Source organism: Leuciscus leuciscus (assembly GCF_965113295.1).
Source record: "Leuciscus leuciscus genome assembly, chromosome: 17".
Classification (NCBI taxonomy): domain Eukaryota; kingdom Metazoa; phylum Chordata; class Actinopteri; order Cypriniformes; family Leuciscidae; genus Leuciscus; species Leuciscus leuciscus.
This window is the reverse complement of record NC_138741.1, coordinates 23,789,282-23,808,917: the sequence shown is the minus strand read 5'-3', so window position 1 is coordinate 23,808,917 and position 19,636 is coordinate 23,789,282. Positions and strand designations below refer to the sequence as shown.

The window sequence follows — 19,636 nt, the reverse complement described above, 5'->3', positions numbered from 1 at the left end:
GGTAATGGACATCATTTTGAATGTGGACAGGAAACAGAAATGACAGATTACAGCCCTGTTAAAAAACCTAGTGATCTACCCAACTGGATGGCATTTTAAGGCATCACATGTGCAGTCCTGAAGCAAAGGCGGTTTCAAAAGGTAAGTAAACTAATTTTGCTCAAATTTGATAACTATTAAATGAATCAGTTTATGTAGTTTTACTGTTATGGGTTTGATTCCCAGAAAACACACAAATTGCTAAAGTGTGTGTCAAATGTAAAATAAATAAGATGGTGGATTAGGTGAAATAAATGTTTATTATAAATAGACTTATGTTTCATTAAATACAAAAAAGTATTGGTGGAAAACAGAACAAAATAGTTTGATGTAATTAAAATCCTGCTGTTATAAATATACTGTTATCTATATACACTCACCAAAAAGGATTATTAGGAACACCTGTTCAATTTCTCATTAATGCAATTATCTAATCAACCAATCACATGGCAGTTGCTTCAATGCATTTAGGGGTGTGGTCCTGGTCAAGACAATCTACTGAACTCCAAACTGAATGTCAGAATGGGAAAGAAAGGTGATTTAAGCAATTTTGAGCGTGGCATGGTTGTTGGTGCCAGACGGGCCGGTCTGAGTATTTCACAATCTGCTCAGTTACTGGGATTTTCACGAACAACCATTTCTAAGGTTTACAAAGAATGGTGTGAAAAGGGAAAAACATCCAGTATGCGGCAGTCCTGTGGGCGAAAATGCCTTGTTGATGCTAGAGGTACTTCACTCCACTGGTTTGAGTCCTATCTCACAGGTAGGTCCTTCAAGGTCGCATGGAGAGGTGAGGTATCCAGAGCACATCAGCTGACCACAGGTGTTCCCCAGGGTTCAGTTCTTGGTCCCCTCCTCTTCTCCATCTACACCACATCACTGGGACACATCATACAGGCACACGGTTTTTCCTACCACTGCTATGCTGATGACACGCAGCTCTTCCTCTCCTTTCAACCAGATGATCCCACAGTAGCTGCACGGGTCTCAAGCTGTCTGGCGGACATCTCCACATGGATGAAGGAACATCACCTGCAGCTCAACCTGGCAAAGACTGAGCTTCTCGTCCTCCCTGCCAATCCATCTCTACAGCACGACTTCACCATCCAGCTAGAGTCATCATTAATCACCCCATCAAGATCGGTCAGAAATCTTGGAGTAACGTTTGATGACCAGCTGACCTTCACAGATCACATTTCAAAGACAGCTCGATCATGCAGGTTTGCACTGCACAACATCAGGAAGATCAGGCCTTTCCTAACTGAGCATGCAACACAACTTATCGTCCAGGCCCTGGTCATCTCTAGGCTTGACTACTGCAATGCTCTTCTGGCTGGACTTCCAGCATGTGCAACCAAACCCCTACAGATGATCCAGAATGCTGCAGCTCGTCTTGTCTTCAACGAGCCCAAGAGGGCCCACGTCACTCCTCTGTTCATCTCTCTACACTGGCTACCTCTCGCTGCTCGCATCAAGTTCAAGGCACTGACGCTTGCTTACAGAACTATCACAGGCTCAGCTCCCTCCTACTTTCACTCACTCCTACGAGTCTACATCCCTACCAGACACCTACGATCGGTCAACGAGCGACGTCTCGTGGTTCCATCACAGAAAGCCACAAAATCACTTTCCAGAACATTCTCATTCACAGTTCCATGCTGGTGGAACGCTCTCCCCACCCTCATCCGGAATGCAGAATCCCTGACAACATTCAAAAGACAGCTGAAGACCAATCTCTTCCGTGAGCACTTAACCTTATAAAAAAAAAAAAAAAAAAAAGTTTTCTTCCCCTTTGAAACATCACTTATCAGGCTTATGCTACTCTGAATAATACCTGAACTTCGTATTTTGAGCACTTCTTGCGTTGTTGTTGCTTTTGCCTCTTTGTGATGACTCGCTGAATTTAGTCCTAATTTGTAAGTCGCTTTGGACAAAGGCGTCTGCTAAATGACTAAATGTAAATGTAAATGTAGAGGTCAGAGGAGAATGGGCCGACTGATTCAAGCTGATAGAAGAGCAACTTTGACTGAAATAACCACTCGTTACAACCGAGGTATGCAGCAAAGCATTTGTGAAGCCACAACACGCACAACCTTGAGGCGGATGGGCTACAACAGCAGAAGACCCCACCGGGTACCACTCATCTCCACTACAAATAGGAAAAAGAGGCTACAATTTGCACGAGCTCACCAAAATTGGACAGTTGAAGACTGGAAAAATGTTGCCTGGTCTGATGAGTCTCGATTTCTGTTGAGACATTCAGATGGTAGTGTCAGAATTTGGCGTAAACAGAATGAGAACATGGATCCATCATGCCTTGTTACCACTTTGCAGGCTGGTGGTGGTGGTGTAATGGTGTGGGGGATGTTTTCTTAGCACACTTTAGGCCCCTTAGTGCCAATTGGGACTCGTTTAAATGCCACGGCCTACCTGAGCATTGTTTCTGACCATGTCCATCCCTTTATGACCACCATGTACCCATCCTCTAATGGCTACTTCCAGCAGGATAATGCACCATGTCACAAAGCTCGAATCATTTCAAATTGGTTTCTTGAACATGACAATGAGTTCACTGTACTAAAATGGCCCCCACAGTCACCAGATCTCAACCCAATAGAGCATCTTTGGGATGTGATGGAACGGGAGCTTCGTGCCCTGGATGTGCATCCCACAAATCTCCATCAACTCCAAGATGCTATCCTATCAATATGGGCCAACATTTCTAAAGAATGCTTTCAGCACCTTGTTGAATCAATGCCACGTAGAATTAAGGCAGTTCTGAAGGCGAAAGGGGGTCAAACACAGTATTAGTATGGTGTTCCTAATTAATCCTTTAGGTGAGTGTATCTGTATCATGGATTTCCACAAAATATAAAGCAGCACAACTGTTTTCAACATTGATAATAATAAGAAATGTTTCTTGAGCAGTAAATCAGCATATTAGCATGATTTCTGAAGGATCATGTGACACTGAAGACTGGAGTAATGATGCTGAAAATTCAGCTGTCATCACAAATAAATTAAAATGTATTATTTTAAACTGTATTACCATTTCACAATGATACTGTTTTACTGTATTTAGATCAAATAAATGCAGCCTTCATGGTGAGCATAAGTAACTTTTAATCATTCAAAAGTTCGGGGTAAGATTTTAAAAAATATATATCAACATATATATTTATCTATCTATAGGCCTATATATATTTAATATATATAATAAATAATTGACTATCACAGATGAGTGTTGCAGCGTTAAAAACATGCAAACATGCTAATTTCTAGAGGAACTGGGTAGATGCTAATGGATAGATTTCTCCAGGTATTATATAGATCTCCTGTACGGAACAATTTTTGTGTGATGAGTAGATTTGTTGAGTGCTCTGAATGGATCATTTTTAATGTTTTATCTCGGTTAGGATGGATGCTGCCTATGTAGGAAGCACAATAGATTTTGGAACAGAGCTTATGACTTGGAAAGCAGGGTAGAACTTGATGTTTGAACATGGATATAAGAATATAAGACAAAGACAATGACAAATGCACAAACACAACTAATGCAACAGAAAGAAAAAGTTAGACCAACTAAAAGAACAGTAGAAGGCTATAAATAGTCTCTGCAGAACATCCCATTCCAGCGGTACCTGTGTAAAATACACTTCCCATACGGCAAAACCTTTGAAGTATTCTTTTATTATATTCATGGATTCCATGAACTGTATAGATGGAGTGCTTTTAAAAAAGTTTATGGTTTGTGCTTTTTTTTTTTTACTATCAGATCAAATCCAGTTTATGTGGTACTCTTTTATCAGTGTGGCTGTATCTCTCTCTAACCTTTATAAGGGGGTTTATGACCCCGACATTGGGATTGGTGTTGAACACCTTGTTGAAGCCAGGCTCTCGGTTCACCAGCTCCAGTTGATAAAACTTCTTGTCATCCTGGAACAAAGGAGGCACAGTCAGACCGAAAAATCAATGAACTGATATTGAATTCTGTCTGAAGACATGTAATGCTTTGGGACAACAAAAAAACAAACATATGAAGTAGTACAGTAGTACACATATCACTTTTAATGTGGTGCTGTACCTCTGCGACCCATTGCTTACACTTACCACAAGCTTCTTTACCAGGGTTTCTCTCTCGGACACCATTTCTCTGAGATCAGCAATCACCTGGAGGTCCTCCGGTCGGCTTTCTCTATTCCTGAACTTCTCCTCCGTACCTTCCAACCTGCTCACCCCGCACACATACACATTAACAATTATACTGCAGTAAAAACAATGGCTCTGGCATTAAACCTAGCAAGCTGCCCTCCAAGCCAAAATGTTCTGGCACTTCTGGCAACAGTTCAATCTACTAAAACATTTTACATAATATTTTATAAGTTATGTACAGTATTTTTGTATGCTAAGCAAAATGCTAACATCAGACTCTATTGCAATCAAAACGTCCATCGTTTGCGGGCCAAAAGTGACCCTATCTGTTCCTATAAAAAATTATGTGACCAATAAGTTATAACACATATGTTTCCATAACTTTAACTCATCAAAATAAGTTAAGCAATGTTTAACTTTTTTTTGTAAGTTATACAAGATTCAACTAGTTTTTTTAAAGTCAGTTTAATGTAATTTAAGTTGAAATGACTTAAATAGCCAAGTTGATTATACTTAAAAAATTAAGGCACTACTTTTTTTTTTTTTTTACAGTGTAATCAATGTGCGTGATTTGACGTTAGCATGCTGCTAAGCTAATGGCTCAATATAATAAGTATCAACAATACTTAGAACTTCATGGGTGGAGCTCTGAGGTCTCATCTCATGTGAAGCAATTACGTTTAAGGTACCATTTTAGCCTTAGAAGACCTACACTGTACTAGACAGCAAGGCAGCTCGCTTGGTTTTGGAACAGAGCTAAAGTGATTCATCTCGATGTCCTTGCCTCTGAAATATTCATAAGGATATTACATTAAAATGATGTGTTTTGAAATTCAATTTAATTTGATATTCAATCTGTAACTGAGATCAAGGGACTCACAGAATCTGCAGAGCAGAGATCTTGTCTTTTAGCAGCTCCTGAGCTTTGTTAAAATCTGACAGCATGATCTGGGTTTCTCTGTTATGAGAAGCGTTCAGCTCGTCAATCTCCCTCTCGAGGCGCTTGGATAGATCCTGTTCGTGAGCCCTATGTAGAAACAAAACCCTTTAACACATGTAAAACTAATATATATATATATATATATATATATATATATATATATATTCTTTATTGGCACCTATGTTTCCTTTAACATCCATGGAACCTTTAGATAAGGTTCTTTATAGTGAATGTTCTTCACACCAAGAAGACTTTTAAGAACTGTTCACTGAAAGGTTATCAAAATAGTTTTTCTAACAGAGAAAATAAGTTGGCCAACAAATACAATCAAGTTTATTTCGCTCTGAGGCGCACAAACTCCATTATTTATTAGAACAAATTCCCTCAGTTCCCCAAAGAAACTCTTCTTTTCATGTGCCATAAATTAGATCCTCATTTGAATGAAACCAAAGGAAATTTGTTTGTTTGTATCAGCTAGACACCTCCACTGACCTTGATATACTTCTATACAGCCGGAACAGAAGAATGCAGCTGATGATATCAAGAGAAGAGAGCTCTGCCTGAGGGCATTGGACTCCTGCGTGGGAAACAGCTCCATCCGCTTTCCTCTCATATTAAATTAGCTTCTGTTTCAGCTAGACTGACCTTTAGGATTTTATAATTTAATAGCTCATGAAAGCCAAAAAAGATTCTGCACACGCAGAAGATGTCTGTTGCTCGCTTTTGCATAGAATGAGGCTATTAAAAACTGGGATAACGGTAATGCTCACCGTTTGTACTCTAACCTTAACACGAAAGTATTACCTTGAGTGCCGCAATTTCCTGTTCCTTTATGTTTCTGGCCTTTTTGGCATTTTATTGGCCTTAAAGGTTGTAAGTCTTAAAGGTTCTAATAAACAAAAAGGTATTTATTTAAACAAAACAAACACAGGTAATCCACGATGAGAAGGCAGCGTGACGCGTGAACACAATACCCGACAAAGGAACAGAAATCCAAGAGGAACTTAAATACATAGTGATAATGAACCAACTACAGTCAGGTGTGCACGTTAACGAATGTCCATGGTAACAAATGACTGGCGGGAAACTAGAACAAAGGAAACAGGTTTCCTAAAGGTTTGTTTACTAAACTAAATATTATTATATTATATTAAACTAAAACAACCCAATAAATTGATTAAACATCTGTGGTTAAGAAGGAATTCTAATGCTTAAGTTTGGTCTTAAAGTGTAACTTCGTCGAATTTCAACCTGCTTTGTATTGTTACAATATCAGTAGTATATGTAAATGAACAATGTTTACTCGTTCTTCATTTTACCTGGAAGGAGAAATTCGCATTTAGTTTGACAGCTCCATTTAGCTTAAAACACTGTGTTCATGGTCATCCAGTTTGAAATGTTGACAACAAATACGGAGGTTTCTCAGATTTTCCGTCGCAGCATCCTCTCCATTTTTATGATTCTTTGCACCCTTCAGCTCTGCCTACAACACGCTGGATCCTTCACTGGAAACCGAAAGCAAATCACTCCCGCTAAACGTTTACTCTTTGAATTATTGCACCCGGGAACTATACAAGTCGACACCATTATGACCAAAAGTTTGCTTAGACGTATTTCCTACTAATGCAAGGCGGTATTTGACTCTGGTCAAGCGTATCCATAACAGACTGGTGGGAGTGGCCTTGGACGGCAACATGCCCAGAGCATTATGGGTGTTGAAGTTTACCTATCTGGCAAAAGGGAAGACAACAGCCCTTTTCCCTCTGTTTTCTCTAGTCAGGTGGCATCGGTTTAAAAAATATATATATTTAAAAAAAACTGTACATGCGGCCAAGTTTAATTGAAAACCCATTTTTCAGGTTGTCTGAATAAGTATATCCACTTACTGCCAAGTCACGTAACTGACAGTCCTATAATTCTAGAAGTTAAAACAGACTCATAAAACCTTAATATATCCTCAGATGATGTTAAAAAGTTGGTACCTGATATGCATATTGGCCTCACTGCGCACCCGCAGAACTTCTTTCCCTTTGAGCTCCAGCTCTTTGGTCAGGGTGCTGATGGTCTCATTGAGCGAGTGGATTTCATGGTCCAGATCGGCGATCCGGTTCCTTCTGCAGCTCACCTCCTGCTTCAGGTCAGATAAACGCCCTAGAAGGTCGTGTTCCTGGAGAGGCAATCCACAAAATCCAAAAGAGCAGATAGACTTTAACAGATGGATGACTCTGCGTCTCAACAAGGCAGCAAATGCAGTTTTCATAAATCCATTGCATTGGAATGATTCTCTTAAAAAAGCATTAGAAGATTTTGTGCCAGACCCAGGGGCTTTCAAAATATGCATATAGGTCACATAAAAAGAGATTCAATTGTGCTGAAGTATTAGCTGAAGTGAAACGAACCTGAGAGAGTGAGACTATGAGTGTGAGTATTAGAGACACAGACAGGGAGGGAGATTATAAATCAAATATGAAAATGGGAAAGAGGTGGAAGTCACGGTAAGAGCTCTCCCATAATTCAGAATTCAGTACCTCATACTTTATTCATTGTGGTTATTCTTCAAATTTCTGTAAAGTGCAGCTTAGCTTAGAGACATTTTATAATGGCCTGCCATCCATTTCAAGCCTCTCTATACTATAGTTAGAATAGAAACCATAACTTGAAAGCAAGGGCACCAAATGTGGCATCTGGTTTTATGAAGACAAGAAGCAAATGCTGAAACAGTAACAAAGTTGGGATATTGGTATTCTACTTGTTTTTTTTATTAGTTGTTACTTATACTATTGATCATATTTAAAAAGATGAAAAAAGATAGTTTTTAGAATGAAAATTCTGTCAATTTATTCCAAAAATTCTGTCAATTTATTCACCCTCGTGTCGTTTCAAACCTGTATGACATTCCTTCTTCTGTGAAACAAAAGAAGATATTCTGAAGAACATTGAGCTCCAAACAACATTAGATCAAGTGACTTTTATTGTATGAAAAAAAAAAAAAAAGACTTATGCTTTTATCAAAATATGTTCCAAAGGAAAAAGTCAAAAAGGTTTGAAACCACAGTAAATGATGAAAGAGGTCTGAACAAACCACTAACTCTAAACAATGTTATTTTAGTATTATTTCAATACTATTAATTAATATTTTGAATTAGCTTTTTTTTTTAAACATGTTTTAATTTTAAACTAATATATTTTTATTTTTAGTACTTCAACTTTTTCAATTTCAATGTCTATTTTTTTTAATGTAATATTTCTATTTTACTTTATTCCCGCTTTATTTCAATTAACAAAAACAATTTTCCTTCAATAACAACACTGATTATATCAGACATAAATTATCTCTCAAATATTGTACATCTGTGGGCAAAAATACCACATACATGCACAAAATATTAAAATATTCTATTTTCCCATTTGTATAGAAAAATACAATGTTTTAAAAACACTGCGGCTGGAAATTGGAGATGATGCATTTCATGTACTGTGTAGTTTCTCTCCGGTTCAAATGTTCTTATCCGCAAGGCATGAGATGTCAGAGGTTCTCATGAGAGAAAAAGCTTCTTACAAAATGTAAGACTGACGAAAAAAATTTATCAAAATATATTTCTCATTTTGGAATTAATCAAGAGTCTACATCCATCAAGCCAAAAATGGCAAGTCTGCCTGTTGGGTTTAGCATTGATGTATCAAGCTTTATAACTTTCAAAAATGCTCACATGTTCTTTGCAGCGCTCAATAGTGTCGTCCAGCTCTCGTTTGGCGGCGTTGTTCTCCTTCAAGTGGACTTGTCTCAGGTGTTCGATGGCAGTGGCATGGAGATGATTGAGCTCTGACCGCAGGGAAGCTATAGCACACACACACACACACAAAAACCAGTACAAAACAAATCCTCCTTACAGTTATTTTCTTGCATTTAGAGCCTGCTAAGAGCCTAATGTGGTATAATGGCTCTGGGGTGGTGAACAAAAGGTTGTAGGTTCAAGCCCCTACTTTATAAGCTATTATAATCATACCCTTGAGCAAACAGATTTCCTCTGTAATAAGTGCACTGTGAGTCGCTTTAGGATATAAAAGGCTGTGAAAATGACTATTTACTTTCAAGATAACAGTGCATATGAATATACTACAAGACTTTAATGACCTCATAAAAGGCACAAATCTTGTAGGCTGGTGTGTGGTGATGTAGTTAATTTGAGCGCATGACTCACCCAGCATGGCTTTGCCTTCATCCTCCAGCTCAAAGCGCAGCGTCTGCAGCTCCTGGTCCGACTGCTGCCGAAGGATTTCCAGGGTCTGTCTGTGGGCATCTCTCAAAGCGTGTAACTCTTCTCTCTGCTCCTGCTTTAGACGATCCTCCAGATCCTACACAAAATTAAAAAGACTGAATCACACATGCAATGCATAAAACTAAAGACCATATCTTGCATATGGATGCTGCATGATGCGACAGGAACAAAAGTTATCAATGAGGAAACAGATTTGCATTTAATGCAAAGTTTTAGGTAAGCTTAGGTTTTTCAAATGCCGCTTTTTTCTGCGTATGAAAATACTGTATATGTACAGTACCATTCAAAAATTGAGTCAGTAAGTGTTTTTTAAAAATGCTTTTGAAAGAAGTCTCTTATGCTCAGAAGGGCTGCATTTATTTGATCTAAAATACAATAAAAACAGTAATAATCTGTAATATTATTACAATAAAAAAAAACTATTTTTATTTCAATATATTTTCAAATGTCATTTATTCCTGTGATAGCAAAGCTGCATTTTCAGCATCATTACTCCATTCTTCAGTGTCACATGATCCTTCAGAAATCATTCTAATATGCTGATTTGATGCTTAAGAAACATTTCTTATTAATATCAATGTTTAAAACAGTTGTGCTGCTTGATATTTTTTTACAAACTGATTTTCTTCAGTATTCTTTGATGAATAGAACGTTTAACAGCATTTATTTGAAATATAAATATTTTGTAACATTATAAATGTCTTTAATATCACATTTTATCAATTTAATACATTCCTTGCTGAATGAAAATAACAATTTCTTCCAAAAAAATCTTACTGACAAACTTTTGAACTGTCATGTTCATTAAGAAGGGAAGAAAAGACCAATCACAAATGTGCAAGTTAATGTCAAAATGAACACAAATTAGTTTATAATGTTACGATGACATCATCACCGTTGTTACATCTCGAAGGCTGAACATTCTTATCAATGTAAAATTCTGAGATAAATCATTCTTATTTTATTCTTTTAAGAGCCATAGTTTTAACTGTAAAATCAAAAAAAAAATTGATGTCTAATATATTCTAAATTAAATTGTAATAATTGCTTTTGTTAATTATTTAATAGTATTTAAACATGTTATCCATATAATATTATTCTTACTACTAGTTTTTAGTATAGTAGCCTATATATTTACAGATGCCTTTATATTTTAAGAGGGAGATGATCATCATACTGTATTACTATCAACTGAATTCATTGCAGAAATTTGGGAAGAAGAAAAAAAATTGAGAAGATTTTCAATATAGTGGGTTAGTTAGTAATTAGATGATGCTATACAGAATCATCTTATTACATAATCATCCAGTTTTACTGTTGACACTGCTATTTTATGGATAGTTTCTCTTTATGCCACGTCTGGGAGGAATAAGAAGACATTTAAACAGTCCACCCGAAAAGTCACTCAAGGATTGACATAAAAGAACGGAGATGAAAGCAACTATTAATGTTTTTTTTCCATTACTTGGTAATCCGAAATGTGGCCAAATCAGCTTAAAAAAAAGCTTCTTTCTTGGCCGCAGCGCAAGATGAAGAAAAGCCCGTTAGACTCTGCATCACGTGTCTGCTTCAAATGTCTGGGCTTGCCATCTTAAAATATTCTGTGTAATGCACAATTTTCAAACGAAACAACAGCTGCAGTTTCCTGGATGAGAAACATGTTTTCAGATTCATAATGTGTTTTAGGAGTAGACGGTAGACAAGGAAGCACAAAAAGTTGGGTAATTTACCATCTGGATGTCATGCACAGTGGAGATTCTCAGTGTGGGGTGATAATGCAGGGGTGACAAATCCAGAGAGTAAAGGAAACAGACATGCACTATGAAGGGGAAGAGGACACAATGAAGGTGACAATCAATACAGGATGACAGACAGGAGGCATCATGTCTAGATGAAAAACAGGTAACGTGCACTACTGTGCAAAAGTTCGGGATCGGTACGATTTTTAGAAAGAAAGAAACACGTTTAATTATTTCAATTTCAAATAAAGGCTGTTCTTTTGAACTTTCTATTCATCAAAGAACCCTGAATTTTTTTTAATCAACGGATTCCACAAAAATATTATAACTGTTTTCAACAGTGATAATTATAAGAAATGTTTCAGTATATTAGCATGATTTCTGAAGGATCATGTGACACTGAAAACTGGAGGGATCACAGGAATGAATTACATTTTAAAATATATTAAAATAGAAAACAGTTATTTTAAACTGTAATAAAATTTCACAATAATCATTTTTACTGTATTTTTTTATCAAATAAATGCAGCCTTGGTGAGCATTTACTGTAAGACTTCTCTCAAAAACAGTAAAAACTCTTACTGACCCCAAACTTTTTAACGGTAGTGTATAATCAATGAGCTGTGTGCATGTTTGTGAACAATATTATCTATCTATCTATCTATATATATATATATATATATCGATATTCATACATATAATCTATGTTTTTGTTATATGAAGGACACAAAAAGCTTTTATGCATAGATTTAATTATTTTAATTATTAACTCTAAAATCCAACATAAAAATGTGAATATAAAGTTATATATAATGTTAAAAACTATGAGAAAGATCAAACCATCTTAATATTTATTCTGAAACATGATGTGTAAAGAAAAACAAAAAAGGAAATATCAAGTGCATTTCCAATCAAGCTCTAATTATGCTAATAAGTGTGAACAATATTATTTAATGTTTTTTTAGAATACATAACATTTGTGCTATGAAACTAGCCTTAGCGAGACAAAGGATTTGGCCATTTTATTCCAAAAATGTCCAAAGATATTACAGGAAACATTCCAATGATGTGCTGGAAATGACAGTGTGGTGGGAAAAATGTATATTCATTCTTTGACATTTTAAATACACAAATGAAATCCATAAATATGAAATAGGGCTGTCAATAAATTACAAATTTGTTTTTTATTTTCTGATAGCAGTTTTTAATCGCATACGTTAACATTGCCAGCCCTAATGCTATTGAAAAAACTAGTGAGAGTTTGAAAAGTATTTTCAAAAAGACCACAGAGCCAAAAGTGTCCATAATTGATGAAAGGCGCATCTACATCAGAGTTATTTGGGAAACAGAGGGCATATTACAGAAACTTTCTATCTTAAGTAAGAAAGTTAAGATTAATTTAGGATATTTCACAAATTTGTATTACAGAAGCTAATCTTAAGTTGCTTTAGGATTCTTACCCTATCTTACAAAATCTCATCTTATCTGTAGTTATGAAATCTTAAATCCCTCCATGGAGTTCGGTAATCAACTCTGAGGTCTGTTACCAAGCAACCAACAACGCGCAAAAACGGAAAAACTAGAGATTAAAATGGAAAAACAAAATAAGTGGTGCTTTTTTTTGTTTTGATAAGCTTGGTAGAAAAGGCAAAGCCTATCAGTATATTTCATAGGAGTCTGTAATTATTTGTAAGAGTTTTGACGTGCAGCACATCATTTGGGTGTTCACAAAGTCTTTCCACCATCAAACATCACTGTTCTTTACCTTGTATCATTAAAAAATGTGACGTCATTCTCAGACAGGGCTATTATTATGTGATTTTTACAGTTGGCTTTTAAATAATTTTGAAGTTAGGACACCATTGGGGTTGTCCTAAAGTTAAGACAGTTTTTAGGATTTTTTGTCGAGTTATGATGTTTCTGTAATACCCTTTTCCTAACTGTAGTTAAGATAAGATTATACACTTAAAGCAACACCAAAGCACTTTTCCTCTTCGGTCCCCCTACAGGTTGGAAGCAGGTTGGTCCATTACCGCTGTCGTAAATAACTTAGCCTAGTGCAGCCTACCGTAGCACGCACGCTATTTGTTTATCCAGCACCGGCTTTGGAAGTAACGATGTCCACAGACAAGGTAGAATATGTTGCACGGTTTTATGAAAGTATGATGTATTGCGACATTAGAAACGAAGAAAAACAAAATAATGACATTGTTTACAATTTTTTTGCTATTGTAACGCTTGCCGTAAAGCAAGTCAAATTTGTAGTTTCTTATGTCTCATTTGAACTACAGAAAAGCGAACTGATCTGCGATTATAGCCGATAGAGGGTCGCAAAGTGAATGCAGAAGTGCCGTTCACCCTGTTACGACTTGATGAACTACTGAAATGATTTTGGAAACATTATTTTAAGGTACAAAATAATCTTTAGTGTTGCTTTAATAAATGTTGTTTGTAATAGCTTTTGTCCTAAATTAGGTCCTAACTGAAATTGCTATGATTACCAAACAGATAAGATAGGATTCTAAGGTTAGGATCTTTCTGTAATGCGCCCCCAGAAGTGTAACTCCACATGCTCATGTCATTGTGTGTGAATTTGCATCTGTGTAGCCTGTGTTTGTATGTAGGTACCCTAAGCTCGATCTGTTGTGCGTCCTCCATGTCCTGCAAGGCGCAGCAGTGGGCGTCCTGCAGACGGCACTCTCTGTGCTGATGCTCCAGTGCCAGTTCCTGCAACTCCTGCGCCAGGTGATCGCGCTCTTGGCTGAACTGCGCCTGTAACTGCTGCAGCGCGCTTTTCGACTGCGACATCTGTAGCTCCAGGCTCTGCTTCAGCAGAGAGATCTGACACAACAGAAACAGAGAACAGCTTCAAACGACTGAGATCGGAAGCCAGATCCCTCAGAGATGCAAATTGTGGAGTGTGGATGACTTAGATTTGGGTGAAGGTGAAGTAGACAACAGTCAGGGGGAAAAAAAAGCTGATATTTTGAATAAAAACTATTTATTATTAAAATCAATCAGTATGGGACAAGAGTCAATAAACTGAGACTGAAAAATTACAATGCGAAGAGCAATCTAAAAAAGCAATCCTTTCAGAAATTGCCCTGTTATACAGATGGAATATGACATCAACTGCATGTAACATGCTATTACAATCGTTTTGACTGCTGGTGCGGCCTTTTTATTGAGTTTTATTATCTGTTTTATGCTAGCAAAATATATTAATTCAGATCTGCTGTGTAGTATTTCCCCAGGGATACCCTAAATGAGAAAAGTAATATAATCTAAACGGCTTATCTACCAAAAGAATGTGACTGATACATAAAAATGAGATATGGCCCTAAGATAAAGAAATAATAAAGAGAAGTCTTGCTAATCACCAAGAAAGAGAATAAACAGGAGATGGCGAGCACATCTCCGCATGCAGCAAACGGCAGGCCGAAAATAGACACGGAGGTAATAAAATGAGAGCAAAGCAAGAGTCTTTTAAGACAGACTTCAGTGCCTGGACTACACCGCACATGAATTCACACACAGATTTGTCTTAACAAACTGTCGAGGGACTTAAAGGTCACAGGATTATTTGAGGTTGAAGGACCACACTGAAGTTGATTTCAAAACCAAACTGTAACCTCATTGGTACAGATGAACTATGAAGGAAATAGTATCTCAGAGACTTCATTGCTTTGGGATGCACCCTTCATGGAAATTTTGGCTGATAATTATTGTCTATGGCCAATTACCAACATAATTGTCAATATTATAAATTTTTACTGCTTCCTCCCCCTTAAAAAACAAGATAAAAATAGAATTTAAATGAAATCAGGCATATAAACATTTAAATTAAGGCTGTCAATTGATTAAAAGACTTAATTAAATTAATTAATCATAATTAAATCACATATTAATATTTCCGAAGTGGCCAAAATAAAGACATTTATAAGACATACATTTATTTATGGCGTCAAATATATTTGACAAAATGTTGCTTTGGACGTCAAGTCAATATATTGTTTATTTTATTTCATGTTATTGAACATTAGCCCATTACTGGCATATTTAATTAATCATAATTAAATCATATATTAATAGTATGTATTTAGAAAATTTTGCTAAATGTAAAAAAAAAGTTAAATATAAGATATACATTTATTAAAGTCCGCCTGTAATCAATTTGATCCCTTAAAACTCATCTTTAATCACCAAAATTACATATTTAAATGTTTTTTCCTGTAAAAAAAACATTGTACATGCCTTAAAATAGCTTGAATGTAACTCTACACCCTTGCTTCATTTAGTATACACAGAACTATGAATATGCTAATTAGCCCCGCCTCCACTCACTCACACCAGCTAAGAGATTCACTCAGCCAACTTACTGAGGTAAACGCTGCTAAATGATAACGCTCTTTACAACGCACATATACTGGCAATTAATATAAATAGCCTTTTCTTAACCACATTATCAAACAGCTAATAATGTGTTGATAATGTTACACAAACCATGTTCCCGTTCGCCATCCCAGAGTCAGACAGCTGCCTTCTAACAATCATCAGAAACACTTTGAACAACTTACAACGGAGAAAAGCATATACACTGAACAAAATTATAAATGCAATACTTTTGTTTTTGCCCCCATTTTTCATGAGCTGAACTCAAAGATCTAAGACTTTTTCTATGTACACAAAAGGCCTATTTCTCTCAAAAATTGTTCACAAATCTGTCTAAATCGGTCTTAGTGAGCACTTCTCCTTTGCCAAGATAATCCATCCACCTCACAGGTGTGGCATATCAAGATGCTGATTAGACAGCATGATTATTGCACAGGTGTGCCTTAGGCTTGCCACAATAAAAGGCCACTCTAAAATGTGCAGTTTTACTGTATTGGGGGGGTCCGGGGAGGAATAATTTATAATTTTGTTCAGTGTAGTTGATCATACATCGTAATATGCATCATACACCCACTAAATTGCTAAATCGACCCGATTTTTCATATCAACAGAAAAATAAGCCAACAACATATGATAAGAACATATGAAAAATATGGTCTGATGCCAACAACAAAACAATAAAAAATGCAAATATTGGCCAATGTCAATATAAAATCACTGATAGTATAGATCCCTAGTTTTACATGATATAAAGGGCACTGACCAGAGGAGGCACTAAAGACAGACAACACACATCTAGAGATGCTGACAGATGTCTGACGCAGCAACTTTTGGAGGCTCTTGACATAAGCGACAGTGACATGGCTCTTGAGAGCGACGGAGAGACAGAGTACAGGAGGCGGTCTGTCACATTACAGAAAGTGCCAAACATGCAAAACATCATGGGAAATGAGGCTGCACACTAGAGACTGTGTTTGTATTCGGAAAATCTAGAATTTTCAGTCACGTAAGTTTGCATGATATTGCACAAGACCAAAAGAGACTCGACAGCATCAGAATTTAAAAAAGAACATCACTTCAATCTGAACTAAATGACTGATGAAAGTTGTTGACAGTTACTCAAATAAGAACCACAGCTATGGGAATTCTTATGTTCTCAGATGTCATACCACTCCAAATTAATATATTCAAGGAGACATATATGACGGAAAAGGGAATTTCCTTGATCTTTTAAAATAAAAAAACTATACACAATAGATAATACTCTACGCTCAAAACGCAAAGCTCCGTTCCCAGTCCAGTCAGACTTTGTTTCCAACTAAGCTGCAAAAATGAAACATTCAGAAATGTTCATGGTATTGGTGTCAGAAACACTAGATCGTTGACATATGCATTTCAACATATATTAAGTACTCTGCAAATTGTTTTGCCCTAATAAATGATCCAGTTAATAGAATTTAAATACAGAAGATTTGCCTGTTTTTCATAAACCTTTGTTTTGCTACATTTTGGTTTTTACAAACATTTTGTTTTGATTTGTTACATTTTTGTTCGATTTTTATAAACATTTGCTACATTTGTGTATTTTTTTCCTTTTTTTTGGTATTCTTTTTTTTTTTTTTTTTTATGTTTTGTTTGGTTAAATTTTTTGTTTGTTCTTGCAAATGTTTGTTTGTAAGAACATATGTTTATGCTACAGGAAACTTGAAAAACAAGTGTATTTCTGGGGAAAAATGCTACAAAAGTGTTGAATACAATTTTATTTATTTTTACAAACACTTGCTTTGATTTATTGTATTTTTGTTAGATTTTTAGAAATGTTTTTTGTTTTTACAGATGGTTTGTTTTGTTTAGTTACATTTTTTGTTTGTTCTTACAAATGTTTGTTTTGTTACACTTGTTTGTTTTAGAACACAATTGTTTATATGAATTGTTTTATGCTACAAGATACCTGCAAAACAAGTGTACTTCTGGAAAAGTTTTATTTTTTTTATTTTTTTTTACAAAAGTACATACACCTCTAATCTAAAATGTGGACAATACACTCTTATAAACAAAGGTTCTTTGTTGGCATCAATGGCTCCATAAAAAACCTTTAACATCCATATAATCTTTCCATTGCATAAAAGGTTCTTTATAGTGGAAAAGGGTTCTTTTTTTATTAAAATGTTCTTCACACTGAGAACAAAAATAGTTATTTTAAGAACTATTCACTGAAAGGCGTCCAGGTACTGACCAGGCTCAACCCTGCTTAGCTTCAGTGGGCAACCAGTCTTGGGTTACACGGTGATATTACAAAAAGTCACTGGTCTGTGTGACCTTCTGTTACCTGTTCCAGGAGGTCCTCCACCTTTCTCTGCCAGCTCTCCCTGGCTGCCATCATCTCCAGTTCTCTCTGCTGGGAAAGTTGTGTCAGGGCCACCTGTCTCTCTGCCTGATGTTCGGCTGTAAGCTCTTCCCGAAGACCCTTCAGCTCATCCCTGAAACCAAAAAGAGAAAGAGAGGGTGCAACTGAAACAGATTCAAGAATGCATTACTTAAACAGCATGGAAGCGACTCTGAAAGTGAGATGTTAAATGTTAATAAGAACCTCACAGATGTCTCAGTAACCTTCAGCTCACTGTATATTGTGTGCTGCTCTGCGATTCGATGTTAACCTCTTACTCTTGTAATTAGCATATTTTAATCCAAATGCATGGCTGTGTAAGAGGATTTGTCACAGGCTTGGATGCCCGACAGACTGCTCCTATTTTAGATTTGATTTGCCGTGTGAACTCTCTAAAAACCAAACACTGTGTACAGTCACAGTTTATTCAATTTAACGCACTGTGCACAGAAAAATCTAGCTCTGTTTTTAGCTCCATCTTGTCTACAGTAATGCATGACTCATATGTTTTGTGCAGCACCTTAGAGCATCGGTCCACTTGAGATCCAGCTCCTCTGTGATTTTGTCCATTTTCTGTTTCTCCTCTGTTTTGATAGTGATGACCCTGGCTTCATGTTGCTGTTTCTGGGTTTCTATCTCCTCCTGTGAGTGGATAATGATTCATCATGGAAAAAAGCAAAGAGAGAAAGCGGTTTCCAGTAGAGCTGATTATACAAATGGCATCTTTAGATTCTTCCTGCACTTCGCAGGCTTTAGTGCAAAACAAAAGCGGCTGTCTTAAAAATTGAATGAGGCTTAATTTTTCTTTTAAGATCCCCGCCACGCTCTATTATCCGTCTCCTATTGCAGTGATTGCCACACTGAATTCCCGCTTCTCCCTCTAAACAGCGAGATGCGTCAGTGGTTTTCACACTTCTAAAAGCGTGAAAATTTTATATCAACATCTCTAAACACTTCTATTTTTCCTATCTAACGAGAGCCTGACTCAAAACGCACGTAATTCATAATAAATGGAGTAAAAGAAAGTGGAGCGCTTTACTTGTAGATCCGTGAGCATATTGCTTGTCTCTCTCATTCTCGCCCTAGTGGCATCCAACTCGATGAGAAGCTTTTCCTGGCTGTCTTTAAGACAGGAGATGTGGCTCTCAGCAGAATCCAGATTTTCTTCACTGTCCTTCACAAGATCCTTTAAATGGGACACCTGAGAGAAGACACAAATACAATCAAATGCATGTATAAAATCAAAATATATGGGTCATTCTTACTATGTAGTACATTCTCTTACATACATGACTTACGGTAATACATACAATTTAAACTCACAATCTTTAAAGATGGAAATTATATAACAGTAAATATTTTTTGTCACAATATTGAAATAAACTGAACATTTTGCCATGTGCTTTAAATAATGAATTAGAAATTTAATTTAATAAATTAATTATTATTTAAATATTACAAAAGACATATTCTTCAGGAAGTTAAATCTCTTTTTTTTGGGTGAAAAAAACAAGCATTAGCAATGAATTTTGTTGTATTTTGGCTTTTCTCTATAAACTCTAACGCATTCCATCCTGTCTGATGACAAAAATATATATATATATTTTTTTTTTATAAATCAGCAATTATTGGGGCCAAGCACAAAGAGCACAATAAGCCATGCCAACATGGCTGAGAGCATCAGACCAACTGCAACAACGAGCAATTA

At 36.3% G+C, this 19,636-nt stretch overlaps 1 protein-coding gene across 2 annotated transcripts in view; it reads right to left on the bottom strand.

Annotated features, from left to right (window-relative positions):
- Positions 1-19,636, bottom strand: part of fam184aa (family with sequence similarity 184 member Aa) — a 34,042-nt gene that overhangs the window by 3,341 nt on the left and 11,065 nt on the right. For both annotated transcript variants that reach the window (XM_082143142.1, XM_082143143.1), the window contains exons 7-16: positions 18,968-19,129; positions 18,449-18,570; positions 17,872-18,022; positions 13,779-13,991; positions 9,334-9,487; positions 8,842-8,969; positions 7,114-7,298; positions 5,072-5,218; positions 4,150-4,267; positions 3,871-3,975 (exon numbers count right to left, since the gene is read on the bottom strand). In XM_082143142.1, coding sequence (XP_081999268.1) covers positions 3,871-3,975; positions 4,150-4,267; positions 5,072-5,218; positions 7,114-7,298; positions 8,842-8,969; positions 9,334-9,487; positions 13,779-13,991; positions 17,872-18,022; positions 18,449-18,570; positions 18,968-19,129 — 1,485 coding nt within the window. The remainder of the gene's footprint in view (positions 1-3,870; positions 3,976-4,149; positions 4,268-5,071; positions 5,219-7,113; positions 7,299-8,841; positions 8,970-9,333; positions 9,488-13,778; positions 13,992-17,871; positions 18,023-18,448; positions 18,571-18,967; positions 19,130-19,636) is intronic.